This window comes from Phocoena phocoena, chromosome 3 (assembly GCF_963924675.1).
Source record: "Phocoena phocoena chromosome 3, mPhoPho1.1, whole genome shotgun sequence".
In the NCBI taxonomy this organism is placed as follows: domain Eukaryota; kingdom Metazoa; phylum Chordata; class Mammalia; order Artiodactyla; family Phocoenidae; genus Phocoena; species Phocoena phocoena.
In genome coordinates, this window is record NC_089221.1 from 106,761,654 (window position 1) to 106,774,429 (window position 12,776).

Consider the following 12,776-nt stretch of genomic DNA (forward strand, 5'->3'; position numbering starts at 1 on the left):
TTCTGCAACTTACATGGCGCTGGCCAGCAGCCACTGTCACTCAGGTCTGCATTTCCTAGATTTCACAGACCAGAGTCTCTTCTGTTCTCAGATAATTAACCTCTGAATATCAACTCATCTGTGAAATAGAGGACAACCACAGGCAACCTTTTATAAGATGGAAATGTAAATTCTGCTTCTGGATTATAGTGTATTATGTGAACTGAGCAATAGAAGGGAACAGTTCTTCAACCACTTTCTGGTTTGGAGTATTAAAAACAGAGGTTAGTACACTTTCACATAAAAGCCCAGGCTACATCAAATTTGTGATGGGCAGTTCTGAGAATCTAAAGTCAATAGAAATCTGCATAAGTGACTAAGATCAAATTTTTATATTCCTTGTATTTCAGTCAATCAACAGATAATTGTTGAGCACTTTGTGTCAGGCACTGGGTTTGTAACAATGCAAGCCAGACAAGACCCTATTTTCTTGGAGCTTATGTTCAGATAATAGTGACAGTTATTTTTTGAGATCTAACTGCTAGGCATGGTACCATGGTCTTTGAAATACATTGTCTGATGTCATACAACATTGATGTTGCATTATGCAAAAATGAAACAGCCTTTTTTTAAACAAAATTTAATTTTATGCAAATTCTACTGGTAAACCTTTTAAAAATGTCTGCAATATGTCAGAATTACCTTCACATACTGGTATCTTTTTCTTCTCTCTGAAATAATTGACCTCCTCACTTTTGTATATAGGTAAAGCCAAACCATTGGAAGTGAGGAAAAATTAACATTTTTCACATCTTGTAAGTGACAGAAAGTACTCTCTGTATTGGTAAAAAATCAGATTATCATTGATTGTCAGATTTTTTTGTTTAGCCCATTGTATAACTTTATCAGTTCCTATCATTACCAACCAAGGAGTTGTAAATTAGATTTCAGCTCTATAGTTCTTTCCTTTTATTGCTAAATTATTTCAAATTGTAGTTTTTCAGATCAGTGAAATGTTTGAAGAAGCTGTAAAAAGCAGTTCTATAACAGTTGGGACTTCCCTGGCGGTCCACTGGTTAGGACTCCTTACTTCCACTGGTTCGATTCCTGGTTGGGGAAATTAAGATGCCGCATGGCCAAAAAAAAAAAAAAAAAAGAATAAAAAATAAAAGCAGTTCTATAACTTATATTATGAGTTATTGGACTTAAACATAAACATTGTGTTTTCAGTTCAGTAAAGCACTACTTATGCACCACAAGTAACTCAAACGTGAATCTGGCAAGTAATTGTAAATAATTTGGCTTGGGTTTTCTCTTTGACTCATTTGGTGACCTTTCAATTTTGCCAGTCTTTAATGATTCAAAATACTTTAACTTGGTTCCCAAATTGTCTGCTGCAGAATTAGAGCTACATGTCTTTGATTTTAAAGTTTAACGTATTCAAGTGATCAGTCACAATGATAACATAGTACCGAATTATGGTCTGAAGATTGCATGTTTGTCACTTGGCCTTTTCCTGTATGGCTTCATAATGGCAACGGAATAGAGGAAATTTACTGAATGTTAACAGGCAGATTCCTTGTTGTGTATTTGTTAACCAGGGTATTAGGATATATTTCCTAGAACAATAACTAAAATGGATGTTGAATCCATTTGGATCCATCATCACCCCATAGCATTCCTAAAGTTGTTCCTCAGAATTTTATACAAGGTGTCTTTGAATAGACTGTTAAGTGAGTGTACAGAAGTAGGTAGCTTACTGCTCTGACAAATAAAGGATTCTGGAGTATTTGCTAATCATACCAGATGAACTCTGAAGAGTAATTGCTGAATAGTTTTCTTTCTATACTCAAATCTTTTGCCCAGTGTTTTGGAGGGTATTTATTGAGTTTATTTTATTGTGGTTTCCTACTATTGAGTTTTGAGTTCTTTATATATTTTGTATACAAGACCTTTGTTGGTATGATTCGCATTTTACCTTGTATCATGTATGTATTAGTCTGGGTTCTCCAGAGAAACGGAACCAATAGGAAGTGGACATAGGTAGAAAGAATTATTGGAAGGAGTTGAGTTATGTGATTGCAGAGGCTGGGAAGCCCAAAATATTCAAGAGTGAACCAGCAGTCTGAGGACTCAGGAATGAGCTGATGCTTCAGTTTAATCTGAAGGCCATCAGGCTGAATATCCAGGAATGGCCTGAGTTCACATGTGAAGGCTTATCTACTATAGAGTTCTCTTTTGTTGGAGAGGGGATGTCTGTCTTCGTTCTATTTAGGCCTTCAGCTGATTGAATGAGGCTCACACAAATTATGGAGGGCAATCTGCTTTACTCATAGTCCATCAATTTATATGTAAATCTCAGCCCAGCACCCTCACAGAAACATCTAGAATAATGTTTGACCACATATCTGGGCTCTAGGGCCCAGCCAGATTGACACATAAAATTAACCATCACATTGTCACTTCACAAAACTGTTTAAAACTGGAGCTTATTACCTTTCAGACTTTATTAAATTTTAAATGTGTTCATTTTTCTACCTCGTAGTTGTAGTTTGTATTTTAAATTGAATGGCCTTCAAGCTACTCTTCGAAAGAAATTCATTTTGATAGAAAATGTGTGTCAGAGTTTGGTTTTGTTCAGAGATTGTTACCCACAACCTTGAGTCACTGAGGATGTCCTAGGCCACATGCTTGCTGTGATTTTTCAGCATCACAATGGACAGTAAGATTTGTTGTCCAACTTTTGTCTAAGAGTGAGCATTAGTTACAATAAATGAAGATTAAATAGTCCAAAAGAAATTAACTTGGAGTTGAACAGGTTTGTTAGTGTTTCTAAAAATTCAAATATTTTTCACATTAATATGAAACATTTAGTCCACCTTAGCACATAGAGCCATATGGTGCTGTTGAGCCATGTGTGATTTATTTTTATTTTTATTGGGATATAATTGACATACAACACTGTACAAGTTTAATAGGGCATAAAATGACTTGACTTATATATATTTTAATAATTACCACATTGTTTAGTGAACATCCATCATCTGTTATAGATACCAAAGGGAAAAATTTTTTTTTCTTTGTGATGAGAACTTTTAAGAGCCACATGTGGTTTAAGAAATGTCTGTTTTGTGGCATAGTTATTAGACGGACATCCAGAGTGCCTGGTCAAAATTTAATAAATACTGCTCCTACCTTCCTGCGTATAGTTGTTTGGGTTTTTTATCTTTGTGCATATTACTTTAAAGGTTCTATGTAGTTTGAGTTGAAGTCAGTTGTGAGTATTCGTGAAAGCTGTATCTGATAATGCCCCTTTCCAAAAATCTCCTTTTGAAGTCTAACATACATGATTACTTCCTATCTCATTTTGACTATGGTACAATTTAAAAAATGTTAGTTGTTGACAGTTGATTTATAGCTTATTAAATAAGCATTATTGAAGTAAAATTCACATGTAGTGAAATGCACAGATTTTAAGTTTACAGTTCTGTGAGTTTTCATAAGCGTGTAAACCTGCGTAACATCTAGCTCAATCAAAACATGGAATATTTCCATCACACTGGAAAGTTTCTTGACAATCAGATCCTCACTGGTAGCCCAGGCTGGATTATATAGAAGGTACTCTTTTTATGTCTCATCTCTTTCACCTAACATAATGTCTTTGGAATACATCCATTTTAGTAGTTTCTTCATTTTTGTTACTGTGTAGTATTCCATTTTATCACTATAAAATTTGTAATAGTAAAAAATGTGTTTATTTAGTGCCTATTGATGGACATTTGGGCTATTTTTTAGTATGAGGTTATTATGAATAAGCTGACATGAACATTCTTGTACAAGTCTTTGTGGTTTTGTATGTTTTTGTTCATTTTGGGACACTACCTAGGAATGACTTCTTGATTCATGGGGTAGGTATACTTTTCAATTATAAGAAACTGCCAAGTGCTTTTCTACAGTGGTCGTACCATTTTATACTCCCATCAGCAATCTATGAGACTACCAGTTTTTCCACATTCTTGCCAACACTTGTTACAGCTTTCTAATTATAGCTGTGTTTATGGAGGTTTAATAGTGTCTTACCGCCACTGCATTTCCCTGATGATGAATGATGATGATGATAATTATCTTTTCATGTGCTTGTGACCACTTGTGTATCTTATCTTGTAATATTTTCATATCTTTGGCCAGTTTTTAAAGTGGGTTATCTTTTTGTTTCTGATTTGGAGGAGTTTTAAAAAATATATTCTGGATACAAGTCTTATGTCTAACGTGTATTGTGTATATTTTTCCTAGTGTGTGACTTGCATCATCTTTTTTTATCGTTTTCTAAATCATGTCTTTTGAAGAGGAAACGTTTACCATTTTGAGGAAGCCCAGATTCTCAGATTTATTTATCTGTCTATTTAATTTATTGACTAGTGCTTTTATTGTTCTGTCTTGAAATCTTTGCTTATCCCAAGATCATGATGATATTTCCCTATGTTTTCCCCTAGAATCTTTATAGTTTGTTTTTAGCTTTTTAACTATGGATAGCCTCACATTATGTGAGACAGAGATTGTTCTTCTCTCCCCTACTCTTATCCCCCCATATAGATAGCCACTTCTTCCAGCACCATTTGTCAACCAACTGTCTATTCCATGTTGAATTAGTTTTGGTACTGTGGTTGAAAGATCAGTTTTCTGTGTATTGTCCGTATTGTATCCTGTTCCACTGATTTGTTTGTTTATTCTCTTATGCCAGTTATTCTAAGACTACCCAGTTTTGATTGCTTAGCTTTATATGTCCTAAGTCTTTCAACTCTGTTCTTTTTCAAAATTGTTTTGGCTCTTCTAGGTTCTTTGTATTTCCATATAAATTTTTGAATTAGCAATATCAATTTCTACAAAAACAAAAAACCTTGCTGGGGCTTTGGAATTTCACTCTTAAAAAATCTTTTTGGGAAGAATGGTCATGTTAACAATATTGGATCTTCCAGTCTCTAAACATGCTATATCTCTCCATTTATTTAGGTCTTTGGTTCTCTCAGTAATGTTGTATATTTTCAGTATACAGGTCTTGCATGTTTTGTTAAATTTACCCATCAGTCATGTTTTTCATCTGGTAAATGGTATTTGTAAATTTCATTTTCCAATTTTTTTATGATTGTGTATAGAAATGCAATAGACTTCCATATCTTGGTTCTCTATTCTGTGACTTTGCTAAACATAAACAGTCATGTCATCTGTGAATAGAGATGGTTTATACTCTTTCTTCCCAATCTTTAGTATTTTCCTCTCTCCCTCTTTCTCTCCCTCTCTTTTTTCACACTGTTCAATTAGGTAGGACCTCCAATACCGTGGTGAATAGAAGTGGTGAGAATAAACATCCTTGCCAGTTCCCAGTTTTAGAGGGATTGAGTTCAATATATCACTATTAAGATGTTAACTATGGAGTTTTGGAAGATGTCATTTGTCAGATTGAGACAGTTCTATTTCTGAATTGCTGACTGTTTATTATGAATGGATGTTGAATTTTGTCATGATTTTTCTACATCTGTTGAAATGGTTATATGGGTTTCTTCTCTTATTCTGTTATTATCACAAATTATATGATATTTTGAATCTTAATAACCTAGCATCTGTGGCAAAACCCCACAAAGATCAAAGATATATTTGGTCAAAGATATTATGCTTTCTGCTACTTTTTTACTTGCTAACATTTTGTTAAAGATTTTTAAATCTATGATCATGAGGAATATTTGTCTAAAATTTTCTTTTTTTTGTAATAAACTTTGTCAGGTTTTGGCGTTAGGATTATGCTAAACTCATAAGGGGTGTTGGCTAGTATTCCTTCATCCTCAGTTTTCTGAAACAGTTTTTGTAAAATTGATCTTATTTCTTCCTCAACAATGGAGCTACCTGTGCCTATGGTTTGTGTGTGTGTGTGTGTGTGTGTGTGTGTGTGTATTACAAATTTAATTTCTTTGATAGCTATAGAATTATTTCAGTTTACTGTTCTTGTTATAGTTTTGGCAGGTTTTTCAAGGAGTTTGCCTATTTTGGCCTTATTGATTTTTCTTTATTGTTTTCTGCATCAGTAGTTTTAACCCTTTATTATTTTTTTATACTTTAGGTTTACTTACTTTTTTCTGCTTTCTTAATGTAGAAGCTTAGATCATTGATTTCACCTTATTTATTTATTTTTAATTGAAGTATCATTTTTTTAATATAAGAATTTAAAACTATAAATTTCCCTGTAATTCCTGTTTTAGATATATCCCACTAATATTGATGTTTTCTTTTCATTATCATTCAATTCAAAATGCTTTTTAATTTCCCTGTGGTTTATTCTTTTACTAGTGGGTTACTTAAAAGTGTGTTGCATAATTTAGAAATATTTAGGGGAGGTCTATACATTTAATTTAACACTGTTGTGGTCAGTAATACTGTCTCATTTCAGTTCTTTGAAATTTATAGTGACTTATTTTATGGCCAGTAATCATATGGCTCTTGATTAACCTAGTCAGTGTTTTGGTTGTTGATTTGAAATCTAGTGAGAGCTTCAGGGGCATGTGTCCCCAGATCAATGTGTAGTAATAATGGAACCCAGTGTATATAGTATTGTCATTACTTAAGTATCTCTCGTACCTGACTCATTGATGTCTTCTACACTCAGGAGACAAGGCATTTTATGGCCAAATTATGAGAGTCCATGAGGATATTTTTTCCATATTGACTTCCCGTGTTTGCTTGAGCAGTAGATTTTTTGTAAATAAATAGTTATTTTTTCTATTGTTGCCTCTTAATTCATCATAATTTTTTTCATACTCTTCAGCTTATTCAGTGATAATAAAAAAGCTAATTTAATTATACCTACTGTACCAAGTAAGCACACAAGTCAGAGAGACCTGAGTTTAAACCTACTTCTTCCCTTACTATTTGCATGACCTTGGTCAAGTTATTTAACTTCTCTAAGCTTTAATTTTCGTATATGTAAATGGGAATCGTAATAGTACAGTTGTCCCTTGAACAACACATAGGTTAGAGGTGCTGATGAGCCCTGTGCAGTCGAAAATCCATGTATAACTTTGAAGTCCCCCAAAACTTAACTAATAGACTGTTGACCAGAAGTCTTGCAGATAACATAAACCATCAATTAACACATATTTTGTATATATGTATTATATACTGCATTCTTACAATAAAGTAAGCTAGAGAAAATAAAATGTTATTAAGGAAATCCTAGGGAGGAAAAGGTACATTTACAGTACTGTACTGATCCCATATGTTTTACATCATCTGTTTGCAAGATGTATCATCTGTCACTACCTACATCAATATTGTCTTATACAATACAAAACACTGTGTAGTGTATGTTACACACATTACTAACACTAGAGATAAATATGAAAAGATTCACTTTGCTGTACACCTGAAACTAACACAAGATTGTAAATCAGCTATCCTCCAACAAAAAATTTTTTTTAAATATGAGAAATTTAAAAAACATTAAAAAAAGAGAGGCTAATGTGGAAAAAGAAATTTGTATTTATTTACAGGTATAACAATTCATACATTGATAACAAAGAGGCAGCAATATGATTGCTTTATTGTAACCCAGTATAATGATACGATTGTGTCAGGATAGCCTAGCCTATACACTGAGTGAATCATTGTACAATTTTTATGGCATATAGCAGTACAGTCATATTCATAATACAGTATTGTAACATTTAAAAAAAACACTTATCTGTGATGATAGTCAGTTTCTCTAATTAGAAGAGGTGAGGGGAAATATGGCACATACTGAATGGTAATTAATTCTCTGAGAGCAAAGTTACATAAAAAACTAAGAAAATTAACACATTAATTTTATATTAAATATCACTCAACTCATACCTATGTAAGGATAGATGGGTATCCACATATATTTTATGCATTCATGACATACGTAACCTTGTCTTAATCTTTTCAATATTTCTATGCTGTGTGATTCGTCTGTGAGTTTTTTCAAATTGTCGCAAATCTCCAAAAAGTTTTTCAATATATTTGTTGAAAAACATCCACGTATAAGTGGACCTGCACAGTGCAAACCTGTGTCATGCAAGAGTCAATTGTACTTGCTAGAATTGTTAAAAATTTAACAAAATTTAAATTTAATAAAAATTTTAATTTAAGATGCCACTCTATGCTGATTAGTAAATAGACCAGTCTTTCAGAGTAGTAGATCTTTTATACTATCTATTTTGTTGCTAAGGAAAAAAAGGGGGAGAAAGCTGCTCTTAAAACTGGTTACCTCTAGGATGCAGGAATGGAAGTGAGAAGAAATAGGGCAGAGTACTTTTGCTTTTCATCAGGAATTTAAAGTATAGGACGATAAGCAGATGCTTTTATATTCTTCATGTGTAACTTTTTCTTAAAAAAAATAAAAATCTTTTAAAAAGTAATGAAACTGCGTCCTAGGTTTTAAGTTTAGGTATCCCAATTGGAAGAAGATTTTTAAATAGTTCTGAAATGTCAGAATTTGTTACTTATATTCATTTCCCTTCTGATTATCTTTATTCATATAAAGAATATTCATATTTCCCTTCCCATTATCTTTACCCATGTTAAATGCCCCTTAAGATAGATATTTTTGGGGGGCTTCCCTGGTGGTGCAGTGGTTAAGAATCCGCCTGCCAATGCAGGGGACATGGGTTTGAGCCCTGGTCCCGGAAGATCCCACATGCCGCAGAGCAGCTAAGCCCGTGCACCGCAACTACTGAGCCCGCACTCTAGAGTCCACGAGCCACAACTACTGAGGCCCGCGTGCCTAGAGCCCATGCTCCGCAACAAGAGAAGCCACCGCGTTGAGAAGCCCCCGTACCACAACGAAGAGTAGCCCCCGCTCGCCGCAACTACAGAAAAGCCTGTGCACGGCAACAAAGGCCCAATGCAGCCAAAATAAAATAAAATTAAATAAATAAATTTTAAAAAGAAGATATATATATTTTTAGTAATAGAAAGATTTGAAATTTCATAAAATCAAAACTTTAAACACATAACAAATGAATTCCATGCTTTTATAGGCTCTCGGTGATATTTATCATTCTAAAGTTTGTATTGTCAACTACTGAAGCACGTGAATGGCTGACTGATTTCAATTAACCTTTTATTGTGACTTAATTTTCTTATCTATAAAATCGGGATAGATAATACTTTTCTTAATTCATTATTGGTATTGGGATTAAATGAAATAATTTACATGAATTTTGAAAACATGTTTGTTAAATGTAGGCTGTGATTAATTATATTCCAGGGATTTTCCTTTTGATTAATTAAACTTGTCATTATATAAGTCCATTAGAATTTTTAGTGTTCAGAAAGATTTGGGGGAAATTTTTAAGTCATTTCATCTTATAAAAAAAATGAGACTAATACTAAATGGTCAGGTTGCAATTCTTTTTCTTCAGAATTTTCAAGATGATAAAAATTATTAGTAAAGTGAATTACTAAGGTAGTTTTGTTGGATAGGTTTAAAGTATATAATATTTTGAGAAACTTGATAAAAATTAACTACAAAACCTATTACAGATATTTCCAAAATAAAGTTTGCACATTTAGTAGTTTATTAAATTGTAGAATCTGTTGTTGCGTTTGTCTTCATTATACTGGGAAAGCAGTAGAAATAAATATTAAGCTGTTTAATGGCATTTCATTATATGGTCTTAAGAATAAATACTTCATCAGTGTCTAGAAAATGTATACAACTTACTGTAACTTCATTGTTATTAAAACTAAGTTTTGATTATGACCTAGAGGCCAAAAGTAAATTAGAATTTTAGGAGAGCTCTTAGTGACTTCAACTAAGCATTAGACTGACTCAAAATCATCATACTGATTTGTTTTTCAAGTTAGAAAAATACTTGCTTCATGACAGTTTATTTAATGTCTTTGTCTACTCTGCCATTTAGGCAGGATTTATTAGAATATAAACTATTAATATATCTGTATTATATATATATATAAGGGTGCCAGTATGTGCTATCCTTTAAGTTTCTTCTGATACTTTCTTTTTTGCCTTAGTATTCACGTTACCAGCAAATTACCACACTAATTTAAGTAACTGGAATCATGTCGATTGTGAATTTAAATGTTACATTAAGATTAAAACTATTACTTAGAAAATCATTGGGAAATGATCTTGGTGTCTCTGAATATGAGGAAGAGGCTGTTACCCATTTTAATCTAAGTTTTAGAAGAGAAAGATATTTAAATAGCAGGATGATTTTATATTTAACATGAGGAGAATTCTCTGGATATTCAGAACTGTTATGAATGAAGTGGGTTGTAAAGAATTCTTTCTGGGTGTTTCTTCCTAAAAATATGCTCACCCACTTGCCTGTGAGTTTAACTGCTGTGTTTACTGGTGGCATGTGCTTTGTGAAGTCTTGTATAATTAAAAGGATTGACATTTAAAATTCTAACATTAGTACTTTTGGTGTGTTTTTTTTTCCTTTTCTTTAGGAGGAGCATATTATTTAATATCTAGAAGTCTAGGGCCAGAATTTGGTGGTGCGATTGGCCTGATCTTCGCTTTTGCCAATGCTGTTGCAGTTGCTATGTATGTGGTTGGATTTGCCGAAACTGTGGTGGAGTTGCTTAAGGTAATTCACCTTTTTCCAGTCATTTGTTTCCCAAATCTTTATTGAGGGTTTATGTGCCACTTACCATATATGATGCTAGGAAAGCAGCAAGGAACATGAAACTCGCCTTTCAAGACGTTTAGTATGGGAGATAGACAAAAAAAATTATTATAGAGTGTCAGAAATGGCTAACTGTAGGGGGCCGTGGCAACACAAGGGGGATCACTTAGTATACCATCCAGGAGTGGGGTGTCAGAGGAGTGTCAAGGCAGGGTTTTCCAAGGAAGGGAGTCTAGCCATTAGCAGGCAGATAGGAGAGGTAAAGTATGGTATGAGGGGAATAGGGAAGAAAAGGAAACAGATCTAGAAGGAGTAGAGTATGATATATTAAAAAAGAAAAAAGAAAAACAGAATATTTCAGTATGGCTGGAGCACTAAGTGGCAAGAGATGTAAGATGAGAGGGAGAAAAAAGGATCATGCCAGGAAGGGTTTTATTTGCTCTTAAATTTGAATCTTACCTTGACTGGAGTTGCGGATCCATGATAATCAGATTTGGGGCCTAAAGAAACATCTGACCACAGTATAGAGAATGTATTTGAGGGATCACAACTGGAGATGGAGACCATTTAAAAGGTTGTTGTAGCTGTCCTGAGAGGAGATGGTGGCTAATATTAAACCAGTGACCGGTGAGGCTGGAGAGATGTGGGTGTATTTGAGAGATTTTTAAAAAGTTGAGTAAGTGGACTTGATGGATGAGATGTGGGAAATTAGAGAAAGAGAAAGGAAGATGTAGATGGATGGTAATGCCATTTACTGTGAGAGAGAATGCAGAACATTTTCGCTTTGGATGTCTAATTTGGTATATCTATGTAGAGCTGGCCAGAAAGTGGTTGATAATATTGCTCTGGAGTTGAGAAGAGAACTTGTTTGAAAAGAGTAATTAGTATGTGTGTAGTTAAAGCAGTACAAGTGAAATAGGATTCAGTATTATTAAATGAGAGGAACCTTGAGTAACACCTATAGTTGTCATGTTAGGTTGTAACTGTTCATCTACTGTAGTACATGGTATGTTAGGAAGTGTGACATCTGAAAGGACTGACTCTTGCATTGGCGTTGACCTTAGCTGTGTAGGCCAAAGAGACAAAGCAAAGGAAGTAAGAAAGCGGTGTAATCATTAAGAATTCATATTCATTCATTGTTTAATTTAGTATATGTTTTTGATGTCATTGATATTTAGCCACAAGTAATTTTGCTCTTAGAACGGATTGGTGTGATTTGGACAGCTGCATGATAGTGTGTTCATCTCTTTTCCTTATGCAACATAAGAGACCATTAAAAGAATGAGCTCACTAACCACAATGAATGCAAAATATATTTCTGCTTTGTAACTTTAAAAAATGCTATTAGTACTACTTAGTCATATTATGATTTTTTCCTTACTTGTTAGCAATTCTTTTTTATATTTGAGTCTGTATAAAATACAGCAGCGTTAATAATTTGATCATATTTTTGATATCTTCAGCTGCTTGAATGACACCTTAATAGTAAACAGTAATTCATTCCTTTTCCCTAGGTCTCTCTATTCATTCCTTAAGTAGGCATTTATTCAACTTCTGCATGTGAGGCACTGTGATAGTTCTAAAACTTTCAAAGAGAATTGAAGAATTTATCTGAACTAACTAATACTGCTCATCCTATTATTTTCTTTTTGTAGGAACATTCCATACTTATGATAGATGAAATCAATGATATACGAATTATTGGAGCCATTACAGTGGTAATCCTTTTAGGTATCTCAGTAGCTGGAATGGAGTGGGAGGCAAAAGTAAGTAGTGATATCATTGGAACATTTGTAAATGTTGAATGTACAAACTTTTAGACCTTGTGTTTTAGGAATGTTCTAAGGTGTAGTAATATTTTCAGATTTTGAAGGTTCCTAAGTGGCCATTTTCAAAGAAGTTCACGTATAAGATCATTTTCTATTTGGCGACGTAGTGAGGATTTGGAGATAACAGTCATTTTAAGAGGTAATCAGAGTATGTAGGAAAAAAAAGAATTATAGGGTATGTCAGGGATTTAGTAAAGGTAATATAAGTACTGTGATTTTTTTTCCTATATTTTTAAAGTTTCTGTTATTTGTTAACAGGACATGCACATCTTTAATTCATTTCAGAAATATATGGCCTGATCCT

At 33.5% G+C, this 12,776-nt stretch overlaps 1 protein-coding gene across 3 annotated transcripts in view; it reads left to right on the forward strand.

Moving 5' to 3' along the window:
* Window positions 1-12,776, forward strand: part of SLC12A2 (solute carrier family 12 member 2) — a 106,764-nt gene that overhangs the window by 33,834 nt on the left and 60,154 nt on the right. For all 3 annotated transcript variants that reach the window (XM_065875286.1, XM_065875285.1, XM_065875287.1), the window contains exons 5-6: window positions 10,465-10,604; window positions 12,299-12,409. In XM_065875286.1, coding sequence (XP_065731358.1) covers window positions 10,465-10,604; window positions 12,299-12,409 — 251 coding nt within the window. The remainder of the gene's footprint in view (window positions 1-10,464; window positions 10,605-12,298; window positions 12,410-12,776) is intronic.